The sequence below is a fragment of the Notamacropus eugenii genome, chromosome 5 (assembly GCF_028372415.1).
Source record: "Notamacropus eugenii isolate mMacEug1 chromosome 5, mMacEug1.pri_v2, whole genome shotgun sequence".
In the NCBI taxonomy this organism is placed as follows: domain Eukaryota; kingdom Metazoa; phylum Chordata; class Mammalia; order Diprotodontia; family Macropodidae; genus Notamacropus; species Notamacropus eugenii.
The window spans coordinates 396,819,773-396,838,184 of record NC_092876.1 but is presented as its reverse complement, the minus strand read 5'-3'; the positions used below and the strand labels follow the sequence as shown (position 1 = coordinate 396,838,184).

The 18,412-nt window shown below is 41.5% G+C and overlaps 1 protein-coding gene across 2 annotated transcripts in view; it reads left to right on the top strand.

The window, feature by feature from the left end:
- Window positions 1-12,428: 12,428 nt before the first annotated feature.
- The window catches only part of LOC140506880 (interleukin-3 receptor subunit alpha-like), a 113,765-nt gene continuing 107,781 nt past the window's right edge, over window positions 12,429-18,412 (top strand). For both annotated transcript variants that reach the window (XM_072614511.1, XM_072614512.1), the window contains exon 1: window positions 12,429-12,849. In XM_072614511.1, the coding sequence (XP_072470612.1) occupies window positions 12,444-12,849 (406 nt within the window). In that variant the 5' untranslated portion in view covers window positions 12,429-12,443. The remainder of the gene's footprint in view (window positions 12,850-18,412) is intronic.

The following is an 18,412-nucleotide window of genomic DNA, read 5'->3' as shown; positions in this document are numbered from 1 at the left end:
TGTCAGCAAAAGCCAGCCAAGGCTGACTCTACATTCCTTAAGGAGACCTTTAACCTAAGACACTATCTTGAATAATGGGACGTTTTCCATATCTTAATATTTGTAGACCTACACTATGTTATGGCATGTTAATGGTAAAGAAAACACAGACATCTTAGGTCGTAATTTCTATTGAACTTTGTTTACCCTTTCCTATGTCAGTTATCTGTTTAGGGCAGGAAGCCTACCACTTACTAGTGGTGGGATTTCCGAGACATATGTTTACCCAGCTTGGAATCCCAAGGCCTGACCAATATTGCTTTGTTAATTGTCCTTGTCTTACTAAATTTATGATTTGTTCAACTAGGAGAGTTCCTTTCTCACGGCAAAATGTATATAAGCCAGAAGATTTCTGCACTGGGTAGCCAGAACATTTCTGGCTCCATAATGCATTATGTTACCGTTGTCTTTAATAGGGAATTGATTAATTAATTAAATCATAAAATGTATGCATTTAGCCTGCTGCCTTTTCTTTAACCAAGTTTTAAGGTCAACAGTTATGGCGCCCAAACGTGGATTGGAACTGAGGAACAGGACGGGCATTGCCTCATCTCGCCAACGCCAGGACTCCGGCGCCAGTAGGAACTGTTTTTCCTAGAGTCCTGGGCCTTGACGGGGTCAGGGTAAGTCCTTCCATTCCCAGCTTCCAAAGGACTCAAAAATTCCCTTTAAAGATAACCGCAGGACAGAGACCACTCTGCGTGAAAACGCCTCTGTATTAATTAGGTCTCCTCTGAAGATCGATCTAGGGAAATCAGCTAGCTATGGGTCAGTCAAAAACTAGAAGTAGAAATCCGGCTGACAAGACCCCTGCTTCTTGTATGCCAAGCCGTTACCAACCTGATGATCACAGGTATTACTAGCACTAGTGTTAATCAATTAAAGATAGCCCTAAATTACTTTGGCCACCACAGGGCTCTTTTGGACCGGTCAAAGTTACTTTATCTTACAACCAAATTAAGAAAGGCCAACAAAACAACTAGCCAGCAGCGAGGACGTTTCATCCTGGGCTTGCTGAATTGGCTGAGCGAGAACAAAAGACAGGTAGCCTCTTCCCTCTAAGGCTGGGAGCTGCTTCAGCACCTAGCCGTATCCTGGCAAAAATCCTTTCTTCTTCAAGGGCTCCAGTCTGTCCTTCCCTTCACTCCCTCTGTCCTATTTCTCACCCCTTTCCTTCCCTCCCCTTCCCTTTGAAGGCCTCTGATCTGGGGAAACTGACGGCACCTAGATGCAATCTTTCCCCCTGGCCTTCCCCTACCTTAGACCTGAGGAAGGCAGCTTCTGTTCAAGCCTCTGTTGCCTCCCTCCTTCCCATTCCCCCTCCCCACTTTCCCGTAAGGGCTCTGGTCCTGAAGAGGACAGTTACAATCCACCTAAGAACTAGAGGCCTGAACCTATTCCCATGGGGCCTGTTCCTTTAAGACAGTCAGAAACTTTGGGGCACCAAGGCTCCCCACCCCTCCAGAGACCGCAGGGGTGCTCTGAGCAAAGGCTGCAGGATTCCCCTTTATTATCAGACCTTGGATTCTTGCAACCCCCTTTCCTCAGAATGATAATAGACAATTCATGATGGGGATTTCTAGCAAGCTTCTAATTGCCTTCTCTCTCTGGGTTGTTTTTCTTTTGTGAGTTACGTTTATATTTGTCCTGTTGGCAGTTTGTCTGTTGGTGTATGTCCCTGTCCGTATCATGTGTGCTGTGAATGAGTGTGTTATCTTGTAAGATTTAAATGCAAGCAGCCAGACTCTAGGGGCTGCAGCTAGGGAAATAGACAAAATTTTAACACTTTTCTTTGTCATTCTGGTCTGGCCAACCTGGAATTACAACGGAAAGTTAGATCATCTTAGGTAAAATCATTTTAGGAGATTTGTATGTTGTGAAATTAATCAGAAATATTTTGGGAACTGATCATTTGAAATTAGTCCTAAGATTGTGAGTAGCCCACCTTTCTAGGTAAAGCATTCCGCCCACCCTGTCCCAGCACCTGCATATCGCCTTAGGGGCTCAGTAAATTCTGTTGCAGTGGGAGGTTGGGGGAAAACGTGGAAGAATCAGGCCTGTAGCGAGCATTCTCTAAACTCTGCCTGCGAAAGTCGCCACTGGGACATCAGTTTCTCTGCTCTTGGTAAGCTTCACTTCTCTGTTCAGTTGCAAAAAGTATTTTATCTCTGTTTGACCCATTTTCAGATTTGTAAAAATAATTATGCTTGTTGTTAGGGAATCAAAATGATAAAATGATTGTAAAATGCTTAACGTAATGACTGGTACATGTTACATACAACATTATTATCTCTCTCTAATGTAATTGTTACCTTTGAAGTGGTTTTAATTGCTAAAAGTAATAAGATCAATAATTTCTGGAAATGCAGATTATACCATCTGTAGTTATTGTTGCGTTAAAACTGTATTTCTGGGATTGTATTTCTGAATTTCTCTTAGACTGTAAAGACAAAGCAGTTTTTTAATCTGAATTTTGTTAAAGATGTTGGGAAAATTGTGTAACACAAGTTATGTTACTTTATCAGTCCTGCTAACTTTGTCTTATAATGTTTTTAATTGTCATTTAGAAAACCAGGTATTTTCACCCTTGTCTGTTAAAAAAAAAAAAAAAAGGTTAAAGCTTAACAATTTGGCTCTCTTCTATGAAGCTGTAGGATTGTTAACTAAGTTATTTGGGATTACTGTTTTAATGCTGAAACCTAACATTGTTAAATGATTCCTGTGTATGGAAAGGAGGGAATGGAGTGAAAACTTTATTTCAATTCCTTCTGTTCATTCAGAACAGTCCTCTCATTTCTGTGGGTAAGATCATCAGTCCTAGTAAAGGAATTTGGTTGGTTAATGCAAATTCTAAACAATGAATATTACTTGTGCAGAAGTTATAATAGAGAGAATTTTTAATAATTGGCTTTTACTTCAGTAAAGTTTTAAATCTGAGAAGGAAAGATGTTAAATGGAATCCCTTATGTGTGTGTGTCCTGGTAAATCTTTATTGTTTATTGTAACTCCAAGAGAGTGGAGATAACTGTTATCTGACTGTAAGCTGGGATTAGTGAAACTTGCTGTTTAAGGTAAAAGGCATTTGGGACCATAACTATTTTTGTTTTGAGTTTGAATTTTGGGTATAGTTTTCTGCATTAAATCAGTATCTGAGACACATGTCACAAAGGAATATTTCTCACCTGACTAAACACCGAGGGGATAATTCTAGACTCAATCTAGGATGGGATCTCCCTGGCTCAGTTTCCCTATTGTGTTCCTTTAAAAAGGAATGTTTTTCACCTGACTATTCCTGAGTCTGGCTATGAAACAGATACTGCATGATTGGAGAATTTCACTCCTATCTGAATTCAAACAGAGTAAAAGATGTTTTATCTTGTCATATTTGGTATGTCATATGTCCCTGCTTTTCCCTTCTATAGCAAATTTCTGTGGTCAATAACAAGTAACCAGCAAAACATGTGAGCCTTTTGTGTAATCTTACTGGGAAATCTAATATTATTTTTATCTGCAATTAGAACATGTGCAGAAATTTATGTAAACTACTTAAGACTCATCTTAAGATGTTCCCATTGTTTAAAAGGATTTTAAAAGCAACAATGTTTTTCTGTGAGTCAGTCTCATATCTAAGAACACTGCAATAATTAAGAATTCAGTTTGTTATAATACTTTGGAAATTCATATTACTTAAGAACATTTTTGTAACAACTCAGCTTTAATGAATTCCAGTTTTAAAGGTTTATTTTTGCTTAAGAAAAAAAAAGAAAGATTAAGCATTTTAAAAGTTTCCAACTAGTTTTCTTCATAAGAGTTTAGTGAACATTAGAGTAAATTTTAAACTGTTTTTAAAGAAGGGAAATACTTTTAGAAGAAATGTTTTGAAAAATCATGTGTGATTCTTAGAAGGCCTACTAAAGCTTCAAAATAATATACTGTTAAATTAAGCTGTTTTGATCTGAATATGTAGTCATTCTATGGCCTAAGTCAGAGTTAAAGTTTGCTTTTGAATTTATTATGTAAAAGATTTAATTCCTGAAGTATCTCATTCTTCCAGAGTGAGTATAATTAGGGAAAAATAACAAGTTATGAAACAAAGACATAATTCCATCAAACTATAAATTTAGTCATTAACCTCTTTGCTTTAAGCTGGAATGAGATTTCAGTACAGTTTTTCTAGTAAAAAGTAATAACTTATGAGCTATCTTGTCTTATGGTTAAAATGTAAAAGCAAGTGGAAGAATAGGATTGAGAGATTTGGAAAGATAAATTAAGTTCTGTTTGAAACTATGAAAGGTAGATAAGATTTGGGAATAAATATGGGTTTTCTAAACCCCTCTTGCTCCTAGATAGTTGTTCTGGATACTTTTGTGCCAATTTCAGATGGTTTAAAGTGTGAGGGAGTATTTTATCTGAGGGATACCAGCCAATATTTATTTGCTATATAAGACTGGGACTGCAATTTACTATTGTTTGAAGCTCTGATTACAGGAATACTTGTCTAAGTTATCATAAAGCCAATTGACATGTGCTGCAGGCTAATGGTGGATGCATGGAAAGGTTTTGAAGACGACCTTGGACACGGCCTAGGTAGGATCTTCCTAACTTTATTTCCAAATGTGCTGTTTCCTTTCTGAAAAAAGGAAATCTCCCACCTGATTATCTCTAAGCCCTGCTTTCAGCACCTTGTAACCTCATGATTACATGTCAGATAATGGCTTATTCCTGGAATCAACCAGAACTAAGGAGATTCTTTCCTTCTGTTAACATTGTCCCTCTTTTCTTTTATAGCAAATCTTTATAATCAAGAAGTTCTGTAAGTATAATACTAAGTCTATCAAATAATAAATGGAAATTGGAACATCTCTGAGTTACTATAATGGCGTGCAGGAATGAATAGCTTACAACTTTAACCTATATTCCTGGCCAAATAAATAAATATAATATAGAGATAACATCGAGGAAATGATTAGATCAGGTAATAAGACAAAGATGTAATGTGATAGATGTCTAATTAGAGTAGCAAATTTTGAGGAAAAACAATAGGATCAGCCTGATTCCTCTAAGAATCCTATGCAAATGGATATGATTGACTTCTAAAATTTGTCATGCTTTTGATAATAAGATCTCAAATTTCGATTTTTGCATAAAATTTTTACAGGATAGTAGTAAAAGTAAGTGAAATTATTTCTTCTCCATTAAAATATCAGTCCAATAATTAAAAAGGCAGATGAGTTCATTTTATAGTTTAACCCTCACATTTTAAAAGATTCTTATTCCAGGTACAAGATTTAGGAAAAGACAGAAACAGCAAATAATGTGAACCGAAATTTTCTGAAATTTCAAAAAAGGAGAACAAATTTTAAGTAATTGTACTAATTTATATTGTCTGAAGTATCTGGGAACTTCTAGATCTTAACCAGAAAAGCAGAATTCTCTTTTTTGAACTGTCCCAAGAATAAAACCTATTATCAAAGAAATCTGGGATTCAAAGTTAAATGAAAATTAAGAATGGATTACTGGGATACAAGGAACTTAATGTTAATTAACTTTGAAATAATAATTGCATTGATTTGTATGGTTCATGTTTAATTTTCTTGTTTATATTGGTGACATGTAAATCTCCCTTCCAAAACTAGTCTATTGTGAGCCATCTAAGTTTTAATCTGTACCTGACTTAATGTAAAAATATAGTTTGTGATTTATAAAAAAAAAAAAAAAAAAAACTTCACTGTGCTGTTTGAACCTAGCCCTGCATGGCTGGGAAACTGAACTATTGCTAAGTGCCTTTAGCCATGTTAACTATGTTGTATTGTTTCATCTCAACTATCAAACCATGTTTTCTGGGAGACCCTGTCAAGTTTTCTGTATAGACTCTTGGATCCATCTGTCACCTCTGTTGCTCCTGCTCCTGAGTGGATCATGCCCTCCAATTTTGAAGAGGCCTGAAGAAGATGCCATCAGACATAGACAACTTTCCCAAGAGCCTGGACCAGACTTGCATGAAGAGTAAACTCTCACACTGCTGGTTATTTAGAGGTTTTTATCATATCTTTGTTGGTCTACAGGCGAAGCCTTCGGCTTGCCTTTGACCAAAAGGAGGGAATGATAATGTTTAATATAAAATTTTGGAATAATCTCTTTGTTCTCTCTGAAGCAAACTCAGAGAGTGCCTCTTCCTATGTCAGCAAAAGCCAGCCAAGGCTGACTCTACATTCCTTAAGGAGACCTTTAACCTAAGACACTATCTTGAATAATGGGACGTTTTCCATATCTTAATATTTGTAGACCTACACTATGTTATGGCATGTTAATGGTAAAGAAAACACAGACATCTTAGGTCGTAATTTCTATTGAACTTTGTTTACCCTTTCCTATGTCAGTTATCTGTTTAGGGCAGGAAGCCTACCACTTACTAGTGGTGGGATTTCCGAGACATATGTTTACCCAGCTTGGAATCCCAAGGCCTGACCAATATTGCTTTGTTAATTGTCCTTGTCTTACTAAATTTATGATTTGTTCAACTAGGAGAGTTCCTTTCTCACGGCAAAATGTATATAAGCCAGAAGATTTCTGCACTGGGTAGCCAGAACATTTCTGGCTCCATAATGCATTATGTTACCGTTGTCTTTAATAGGGAATTGATTAATTAATTAAATCATAAAATGTATGCATTTAGCCTGCTGCCTTTTCTTTAACCAAGTTTTAAGGTCAACACCTAGTATCCTTTTCATTCTCCCGACTTAGCATTCTCTTGAAGTCCAAGTTGCCCAGCCTGGTTTGTGAATTGTCTGGACTACCAGCCACTCCCATCAGGATCCTCCCTGGGGATGGTCTATGGAGATCATCCCTAGGACCCTGAGACTGCCTGGCAACACCCAGATGCTTCCCTGAGTCTTTTTCTGTATTTAAGGTCTATCTTGCCTCCATGAAGGGGCTCAGATTCAATCCAGTTCAGACTCTGTCTAGCTGAGATTCTATCTGGCCTACTTGTGAATACAAGCATTACAAATGCTTAGGCTCCTTAAGAGTCAACCCAGTGTGGCGAATCTATAATAAACTTTGTTTTTCTTTGGTTTAAAGAAGTCTTGAGTCGAATTCACTAGAGCAGGACCCAGTATGTCGGTATTTTGGGGTCCACAGCAACCCTGAACCTCATCACTTCCATAAGTCATATGCTGGACCACTCTAATGTGTTGCAGGCCTTCCTCTGAAATTCCTTAATATTACATGGATACCAATGGAATTTGCAGGCTAGTCATCAGTTCACACTCACTACTTTAGGAGTCCTCCTTTTCTGGTTATGTTTTTCGATAACTTCTAGGGCATTTCTACACAATTCTTTCTTGGTATTGTGTTGCAATCTATTCATGTTTACAGATTACCTCCCTGTAAGCTTCTGGGTGATTTGCAATTTAAGTTCTTTGAAAGTTGATATGTCATTATTCATAGGCACACAACTTTACTGTGTTTTTAGTGCTGAAAGTGACACATTCTCTGAAAGCACCAAGGGATTATTTTATATGAGACTTTTCGATAAGGATAATTTACCAAAACAGTAGGGAAAACTTTAGATTATACAATTACCCAAAAGGGGAAAACAAGTAGAATGGCAACAATTACACAACCATATACCTACTTCCTCATCTTTATGAAATTTTTCTCAGAATGACCTATACCTATATGGAAGGAATCATTGAGAAATAAAGAAGCAAAATTTTGCAAATGATTTTTCTTGCAGACCACATCCTTGTAGTCAAACTTCTGACTGGAAGGTACAGAGATTTCAACATCATACTCATGATTCTTTGATAAACAGCCATAGAGACAACTCTGTTACAATGACCCTTTGATTATTATCAAATAAGACACAGACAGGTAGATTGATGATTGCCAAAGATGATTGTCATAGTTACAGTAGATGTCTTGAGCAAGACACAAATACAAAACAAATTCCTTATAATGAGGTCCTCTACATGCTCCATCATGTGGATGATACTGAGCTGATTACATAAAACTCCAGAACATTACATTTCAGAGTCTCTTCAAGGAGATACCCAAACTAATCAATCAGTAAGCATCTATTAAGTGCCTCCTAAGTGCTTGTTATTGTACAAATTTTCCTTCTGGTTCTGCTTACATCACTTGTATCAGATCATATAAACCTTTGCATATCTCTTTGAAATAATCTATTTCCTCATTTCTTACACCATAACAGTACAGTTATCCTTTCCACATTGTAATTTTCCCCATTGCAGTTTCAGTATATCATGGGTTGGCATAAGAAAAAAATGAGAATTTGCGAGGAGTTTTACAGAAGCTGCAGATGATACATGAAGGCTAGCAAATGACACAAAAAACGTTTAGAAACACAGAAATCACAAAATATATGTGTAATATTGTATAATGTAGCCTAATATAATACCTAGGGTACTGCAAACACCCCAAGAAAAATAAAAAATTTCAGACTTCTCTGGTTGGAAGGGAGGGGCAAAAACTTTTACTAGGATTTTCCAGGTCACAAGGGTATTGCACCCCTAACTCCCATGATGTGGAAACTATAACTGTATTCTATCACTTTCACATCCCCCAACTTGTTCGGTCATTCCTCAATTGATGGGCATTGACTAGGTTTAGGGGTGATCGAGGACCCCAAAATACCGACAGTCCGGGTCGTGCTCGAATGAATTCGACTCAAGCCTTCTTAAAGCCAAAAGAAAACAGAGTTTATTAAAGATTCACCAAATTGGGTTGCCTCTGCTAGACAGAGTCTGAGTTGGATTGCATCTGAGTGCCTTCATGGAGGCAAGATGGAACTTAAATACAGAAAAGAGTATAGGAAGGATCTGATAGTCCAGGGTGATGGGAGGAGGGGTTTAGAAAGGGTTAGAAAGGGTCTTTAGGAGAAGTCCAAGGAGGGAATCCCAGGAAGGTCAAAGGCTGGAAACAACTGGAGGCTATCTGGAGATATCAGACTAAGGGGCGCCTAGGTGGGAAGCAGGTGGGGCAATCAAGAGGTAACAGACAATGGCCAAAGACTTGAGTATGAAAAGCCAGGTTCTGAGGGGAGATACAAGGGGAGCTCAATTTGAGTATGAAAAGCCAGGTTAAATGAAGAGATTCCAGGGGAGTTCAATGAAGTTCCCAGAGTCTGAACCCCATGAGGCATCACCTCAGTTTCCAATTTTTATAACCAAAAAATAGTTGGTATAAATATTTTTGTACATGAATGACCTTTTCCACTTGATCTCTTCTTAGGGATAGGCCTAATTTTTTACCTGCATAAGAAAAATCAAAGGGTCAAAAAATACCTCTGACATGTAATTGTATTAGTAGTCCATTAAGTGAGTATGTCAGCACATCCGTCTGGGGCAAGCACTACAAATGGACAATCAGTTGGATCTGGAATCTAAAAAAAAATTTATTCTTAAGAAAGTAAGCTAAATTGCATTTGGGAAATTGTTCAGTGCTTCCAATCAATAATCCCAAGCTCTTCCCCCAATACAAAAACCCATCTGTCTATAACAGGAATGTTCTTCAAATAATCCTTCTCAAAAGCTATTTGTAGCAAATTCTTGAAGTCTACTTCAAGACTCCCACCTTCAGAAAACTCTGTCCTGACAATTCCAGCCCATTCTTTTCTCTACTCCCTTTGCATTTATTCTTCTTAGGACACAATGAGCAACCTACTATGGTCTTACCTATTTTTTGCGCTACAAATTTAAGCATTTCATTTCTAACCACTTTTCTTTCTGCAAACCCTGTTACTGATGAAGTTCAGACTCTGGGAACTTCCTTGAGCTCCCCTGGAATTTCCTCACTGAACCTGGCTTTTCATACTCAAATTGAGCTCTCCTGTATCTCCTCACAGAATCTGACCTTTCACACACAGATCTGTGATCATTGTCTGTTATCCCTTGATTGCCCTACCTGCTTCCCACTTAGGCGCCCCCAAGTCTGAGATTTGTTGACTCTCCTCAAGACCCTTCCTAAACCCCTCCTCCCATCACCCTGGACTACCAGACCCCCCACCCCCAGATCCCTCCTATACTCTTTTCTGTATTTAAGTTCCACCCTGCCTCCATGAAGGCGCTCAGATCCAATCCAGCTCAGACTCTGTCTAGCTGGGATTGTGTCTGGCCCGCTTGTGAATACATGCGTTACAAAAGCTTAGGCTCCTTAAGAGGCAACCCAATTAGGCGAATCCTTAATAAACTTTGTTTTGTTTGGCTTTAAGAAGGCTTGAGTCGAATTCACTTGAGCACGACCCGGATTGTCAGTATTTTGGGGTTCCCGATCACCCCTATACCTCATCATTTTGGTTCCCTGATCCGGATACCTGCTAATCTCAAATTCTTCTGCTCAAACTGGAAGGTATGTAAGCCTCCCCCTCTCTCTATCCCCTACTTGCTCTCCAAGCACCTTGGAAGCGGTTTTTCGGACCTGGCTTTAGGTCCCAGTAGCAGGCAAAGTCTCTGAACTTTCTGGGCGCTAGAGAGTTAGAGACTCAGGTTGTCGGTCCATTGGTTAGGCAGTGGACCTGGGAAATCTCGATTTCCTGGGCGCAAGGAAATCAGAAAGCTCGGTTATTTTTTGTCCTCTTGTGTTTTTTTCTCAAGGCTTACTTCCACGTCCTCCTTTAAGGAGGGCGGGGACTTCCAGTCCCCCCCCCCAAAAAATGGGTCAAAATTCGTCAATTCCAAGGAATTCACCTTTGGGCTGTCTTTTACAAAATTGGAAAAAATTTAACTGCTCTAAAGACCTTAAAAAGAAAAAGTTGGTATTCTTTTGCAACACACTTTGGCCTCAGTATCACCTGGAGGACAACGAAGTGTGGCCCATATTTGGGACCTTACAAAGTGATATCCTTTTAAAATTACAATTATATTGCCTCCAAAAGGGAAAATGGATAGAAATACCTTATGTAAGGGCCTTTGTAGAACTTTCTCAGGACCCCATTCTCAGAACAGATTGTAAGATGCTTGTAGCTAAAGTGGTCCCACAAAAGGGAAGTGGGGGTGAATTGGATGTTTTGGACGATCCCCTGTTTATGGTTCCTGGGATCTTGACCTTACCTCCGTTACCGCCATTCCAACCCCCTCTCCTTCCCCCTCCCCAACCCCTCCTGAGTCCTCCCCCACCCCCCTGAGTCCTTCCACCTCCCCCTCAGCCACTTCTACCCCAACCTTTCCTTTACCCCAATCCCCCCCAATTCCTGCTTCATTTGCCTATCCTGTATCTCCTCCCGTGCCTCCCTCCATCCCGGTAACCCCTGATCAGTTCCCAGCCACGAGGCTTGCTGAGGTGCCTCCCTCTGCAGCCCCTCTTACTGGGGCAACATTCACTCAGACCTCAGGCCCCACCCCCACGGCAGTCTCTACAGTAACACTGCCTGTAACCCACCCCTCCTTGGGGACCCTACCTCAGTCCCCAACTATGGGCCTTGCTGGGGTGCCTCCCTCCGCAGCCCCTCTCGCTGGGGCAATATTCACTCAAGCCTTAGGCCCCGCTCCTGTGGCATTCTCTGGGGCATCTCCGCTTTTGATCCGTACTCTTCCTCAGGCACCAGCAAATCTTTCCCCTTGCCAGCCAGATCCCCTGGCCCTGCAGCCTAATCCAGTTCAGCAGGCATTCCTCAACCCCTCCGTCACAAGAAGTGGGACTTCCTATCTTCCTCCACAAGCCCCTGTGTCCACTGGACCGTCAGGGCTATTTCCCTTGAGAGAAGTACCTACCCCACCCAGTGGGACAACCAGGATGCGTGTTCCGTTCTCTCTTTCAGATCTCCCCCAGATTAAAGAGAAACTGGGGAGATACTCGGAAGACCCCACTAGGTTTACTGAGGGTTTTAGGGACATATCCCTACAGTTTGAACTTTCTTGGAAGGATCTGCATATTCTTTTCTCTGTCTGTTGTACCTTTGAGGAGAAGGGGAGAATTTGGGAACATTCCCAAAAGTTGGGGATCATATGGCTAGCAATAATCCCATAAAATACCCCCCAGGAACAGCTGCTGTTCCCATGTGTGACCCCAGATGGGACTATCAAAAGAGTGAGGACAGGGAAAAGAGAGACTTTATGGTAATTTGCCTGTTAGAAGGCCTAAAAACTGCATTTCAAAAACAAGTAAATTTTCAAAAAATTAGGGAATTTACTCAGGAAGAAAAGGAAAACCCAGCCCTTTTCCAAAACCGGCTAGTAGAAGCTATTAAAAAGCATACAAATTTGGATCCTGACTCTGGAAGGGGCAATGATCCTTAGCATGTATTTTATTAATCAGTCTGCCCCAGATATTAGGAGGAAACTGCAGAAATTGGCAACGGGATCCCAAACACCTCAGGCCCAGTTACTGGAGACAGCCTTTGGAGTCTTTAACAACAGAGGTCTAGTTGCAGCAGAGGAAAGAAAATGAAGGAGAAGGACCAGGGCCAGGGAGCATGCTCAATTCTTGGCAGCTGCCTTGGCCAGGAAAAGATCCAGGGAGTGCCCCTCCAGGGCACCCCCTTGGAGGAAGGCTGGCTACTTGGGCAGTGGGGAAACCTGCTTTCGTTGCCACAAGGAGGGTCACTGGTCCAAGGAGTGCCCCCCCAGAGGGAGCCCCAGGAACCAACGCCTGTGGAACCATGCCCATGTGACCAGAAGGGACATTGGAGGAAGGATTGTCCCCAAGGTTGGAAAAGTGGTGGAGCCGCCCCCCAGTACCCCATCCTCCAGTCTTCTCAAGACTTGGAACGACAGGAAAACCTGGGTGCTGGCAGTGCTCCCACTTTCTCTACCTCTCTCGTCAAGGCCTGGGCAAAAACGAAGGCTGAAGGTAAGGTTACCCACTTTAACATGGCTAAATTCTCTGCTTTAACCAGTCACTCTGGCCCTACCCATCCCTTGACCCCTCGGGTCATAGGCATTGAAGGGGAAACTAAGGAATGTCTCCAGACATATCTCCTCCCCAGCCTGCTTGAGAATCTGTTGTTTAAACGCTCCTTCCTTATGCCCTCCTCTGACCCTGCTCCCTTGTTGGGAAGGGACCTGATGGTGAAACTGGGGAGCCAATTTTCTCTAGTTAAACCTCCCATCTCCCTTTTGCCGATGTTCACTATATCTTCCCAGGTTTGCTTCAGAGTGTGGGAGACAGTCAGGCCAAGTATCTGGGACCCTGGAATTCCAGAGAGAGCTACTTCTGCCACCCCAGCCATTGTTAGTCTTGCAGATGCTAAAGTGCTCCCCCATCTCAGCCTGATTAAACCTGAGGCCTGGGAAGGACTACAACCTTTAATTGAAAAATTCCTTAAGAATAGAATCTTTGTCCCTTGTCCATCTCCATGCAACACTGCAACCCTTCCCACAAAAAAGCCTAATGGAGAATATGTTTTTGCTTTTGAATGTACTTTTCCTGGGGAATCAAGTCCATATAAGCTAACACAGACAGTTTTGCCCCAAAGCTTTCGAGATAACCCTCATTTATTTGGCCAGGCTTTGGGAAGGGATTTAAGGCACTCGAAACTAGCAGGCTGTAGCTTAATTCAGTATGTGCATGATATTCTTATTTGTAGCCCCACACAGGCAGGTTCTTTGGCTGCTGCCACAGAAGCCCTTAATTTCTTAGGCATTCGAGGCTATAGGGTCTCTTGGAACAAAGTCCAGATAGCACACTCACCTCTCTCTCCTTAACCTCTGAGAGAAAAAGGAAAATCCTGCCTATCCCTGTTCCAGCTACTAAGAAACAAGTTCAAGTGTTTTTGGAAATTCCTAATTTTGGTTTTATTGCTAAACCTCTTTATGACTCTACTCAGGGCATTGACTCAGACCAGGCTAAAGTCTTTGAGACTCTGAAAACTAATTTGACCGCCACCCCATCACTAGACCTACCCAATCTGGGAAAACCTTTCCCTCTGTACATTGATGAAAGGAGAGGACAGGCTTTGGGAGTCTTAACCCACTCCTTAGAACCTGATTCCAGGCCAGTTGATGTTTTTATTTACTCAAAATATGCTTTCCTTGTTCTACATACCCATGGAGCAATCTGGAAAGAAGGGGGATATCTGACAGAAAAAAACTCCCCTATCAAACATGCCCTTCTGTGTTTTGGCCTTGCCACAGTCATCTTTAATTCTCTCCAGAGAAATTATCTTTTATGCCAGGGAAGTTGTCTTTTCTTTATACTCCTTTTGTACCTGTTTGGTGTGTGTTTGCCTAACCTCTTTGCCAGGTTTATCTTTTCCAGAGTGCAAGCCATTAACTTCCAGATGACAGCCCAGGCTGTATACAAACCTCCGACTGAATCTAAGGTCTCCAGCACACTGGACCTGGCACCACCCAGATTCTGAAGTCTGACCCCTTGAACAGGACCCATCGAGGCAGGGACAGCTCTACGCCCCTTGCCAGCAGGAAGAAGTTTCAGAAATTGAGACCTTCGCCCCTTACCCCAAAAGAATTTGGGTTCAATCTGTTTGAGGGGGGAATGATGAGGTTCAGACTCTGGGAACTTCCTTGAGCTCCCCTGGAATTTCCTCACTGAACCTGGCTTTTCATACTCAAATTGAGCTCTCCTGTATCTCCTCACAGAATCTGACCTTTCACACACAGATCTGTGATCATTGTCTGTTATCCCTTGATTGCCCTACCTACTTCCCACTTAGGCGCCCCCAAGTCTGAGATTTGTTGACTCTCCTCAAGACCCTTCCTAAACCCCTCCTCCCATCACCCTGGACTACCAGACCCCCCACCCCCAGATCCCTCCTATACTCTTTTCTGTATTTAAGTTCCATCCTGCCTCCATGAAGGCGCTCAGATCCAATCCAGCTCAGACTCTGTCTAGCTGGGATTGTGTCTGGCCCACAAGCGTTACAAAAGCTTAGGCTCCTTAAGAGGCAACCCAATTAGGCGAATCCTTAATAAACTTTGTTTTGTTTGGCTTTAAGAAGGCTTGAGTCGAATTCACTTGAGCACGACCCGGATTGTCAGTATTTTGGGGTTCCCGATCACCCCTAAACCTCATCATTACCACTCTAGTTTAGACAATTGGGACCGCTTCCCTAGAAAATAACTTCTTAAATGGTCCCCTAGACTCAATTTTCTCCTAAATCTACTCTTTTTTGCAGCTGCCAAAACAATTTTCCAGATGCATAGATCTGGCCATCCTCTTTTCCTCAAAAGCCTTCGGGGGTTCCTATTACATATAGAATGAGAGAGGAGGGGAGGGGAGGCAGGGGTGGGGGGAGAGAGAACCACTTTGACTATTACAGATATTGATGAGGTTTAGGGGTGATGGGGACCCCAAAATACTGACAATCCGGGTCATGCTCAAGTGAATTCGACTCAAGCCTTCTTAAAGCCAAAGAAAACAAAGTTTATTAAGATTCGCCATCTTGGGTTGGCTCTTAAGAAGCCTAATCATTTGTAATGCTTGTATTCGCAAGCGGTCCAGATAGAATCCCAGCTAGAAAGAATCTGACCTGTATTGAATCTGAGCCCCTTCTTGGAGGCAAGATGGAACTAAATACAGAAAAGACTATAGGAGGGATCTGCGGGGGGGAGGTGGTCTGGTAGTCCAGGGTAATGGGGGGAGGGATTCAGGGAGGGTCCTGAGGAGAAGTTCAAGGAGGGAATCCGAGGAGGGTCAAAAGCTGGAAACAGCTGGAGGCTATCGGGAGATATCAGACAATGGAGGGTTTGGGAGATATCAGACAATGGAGGGTTTGGGAGATATCAGACAATGGAGGGTTTGGGTGGGAAACAGGTGGGGCAATCCAGAGATCTTGATAGGGGCAATATGGGAAGGAATACAGATCTTGATGGGAGTGGTCAGCAGCCTGGGGAATGGGATTTTGTTGGGATCGAGGTAGGGGATGCAACAGAGACCTGAGCAGAATGTTAATGAAAAAACCCATAGGCTTCCTGAGACTGCCAGAACAAATGGGAAGATTAGATTTGAGTATGCAAGGCCAGATTAAGTGGCAAGATTCAAGGGGAGCTCAAGGAGGCTCCCAGACTATGAACCCCATCATTCCCCCCTCAAACAGATTGAACCCAAATTCTTTTGGGGTAAAGGGTGAAGGTCTCAGCTTCTGAAACTGCTTCCTGCTGGCAAGGGGCGTGGAGCTGTCCCTGCCTCGATGGGTCCTGTTCATGGGTTTAGAACCTGGTCGGTGCCAGGTCCAGTTGGCTGGAGACCTTGGATTCAGGAGGTTGGTATATAGTCTGGGCTGTCACCTGGAAGTTGATGGCTTGCACTCTGGAAAAGACAAACCTGGCAAGGAAGTTAGGCAAACACACACCAAACAGGTACAAAAGGAGTATAAAGAAAAGACAATTTCCCTGGCATAAAAGATAATTCTCTGGAGAGAATTGAAGATGACTATGGCAAGGCCAAAACATAGAAGGGCATGTTTGATAGGGGAGTTTTTTGCTGTCAGCTATCCCCTTTCTTTCCAGATTGCTCCATGGGTATGTAGAACAAGGAAAGCATATTCTGAGAAAATAAAAACATCAGCTGACCTGTGGTCAGGTCCTAAGGAATGGGTTAAGACTCCCAAAGCCTGTCCTCTCCTTTCATCAATATACAGAGTGAAAGGCTTTCCTAGATTGGGTAGGTCTAGTGCTGGGGTGGTGGTTAAATTAGTTTTCAGAGTCTCAAAAACTTTAGCCTGGTCTGAGTCAATGCCCTGAATAAGGTCATAAAGGGATTTAGCAATAAAACCGAAATTAGGAATCCAGAGTCTACAAAATCCAGCCATACTGTTGACTTGAAAACTTTGTTAAAGAGGCTAAATGCATACATTTTATGATTTAAGTAATTAATTGATCAATTCCCTATTAAAGAAAATGGTAACATAATGCACTGTGGAGCCAGAAATGTTCTGGCTACCGATACAAAGAATTGGGCAGCCTTAAATCTGTTTTAGGACAAAGAAGTGTTCTGTGTCCTTCAGATTTATGATCTCCATGAGTGATTAACTAGACCATTAGAGAGGAATTTCTTAATTGCATAGGTTGTGTGTGGGATGGCTCAGGTCCCTACATAAATCAATTACTCAGAGGCCTCTCAAAGTGATGACAGAAAAGAGATTTATTCGATTCTCGAGAAGCGGGGCTCACCTGTAGGAGTAGGACGGCCGAAGACAAAGAAAAGGCAGTGATTTATATAGACTCTAACGCAAGTCCCTCCCCGCCACTGACCATCATCCTCATTAGCTGAGAATATGATTTTACATTCTAGACACGAAATCTAACCAATCCCTTTTGAAATGAAGACATTGAAGAATTAGGTAAACTTTATCCAATCATTGAGACCCTAATGTACTACATAGTTTTATATCCTTATATGGAATTATTCTGTTCTAAAAATATAGTAACCTTGAGCCTCTCAGTCTTACCTCACCCCTGGGAGAAGAATTACAATCTGAGAAGTCTTCACTAAACCTATCCCACTCAGTTGTAAATTCAATAAGATAACAGAGTTTGACAAAGTTTCACATAGAAATTACAACCCAAGATGTCTGTGTTTTCTTTACCATTAACATGCCATAACATAGTATATGTCTACAAATATTAAGATATGGAACACTTCCCATTATTCAAGATAGTGTCTTAGGTTAAAGGTCACTTAAGGAATGTTAAATCAGCCCTGGCAGGCTTTTGTTGACATAGGAAGAGGCATTCTCTGAGTTTGCTTCAGAGAGAACACAGATTATTCCAAAATTTTATATTAAACATTATCAATACCTAGAAAGACTTGAAGCTGTTTCTTAGTGACTGGGACAGGGATAGACAGAATTGTCCTTTTTCTCTCAGAGGTTAAGGATTGAGAAGTGGGTGTGAGTTCATGGCTCAGATACTTTACCAACTGGCATGCTATCTGGACTTTGTTCAAAGAGACTCTGTAACCCCAGAGTGCCCAAGAAATTAAGGGTCTCTATGGTAGCAGCCAGAGAAGCCTCCCGGGTGGGGCTACAGATTAGGATATCATCCACGTAGTGAATGAGGCTACTATCTGTTAGTTCCAGGTCTCTTAAATCCCTTCCCAAAACCTGGCCAAATAGATGAGGGCTATCTCGAAATCCTTGGGGCAAGACAGTCCATGTTAGCTGGCATGGCCTTAATTCCCATCAGTACTAAGTCAAGTTAAGCCAACAAGTGCTTCTTGTGTTCTGTGTTAGGCACTGTGCTAAGTGCTGGAGTGACAAAGAGAGATAATAGGAAGAATATGAATTGTATAAAGAATTTCCCAGGAAGACATAAAGAATGCCACTTTGATAACCTCTCTAGACAACATGAGGATCATTACTTCTTATACTAATAAATATTATCATCCTAATAACTTGGTAGCAAATGAGGCCCAGGCCCTCTAGAGAAACATCTGTGTGATTTTTTTTAAAAAG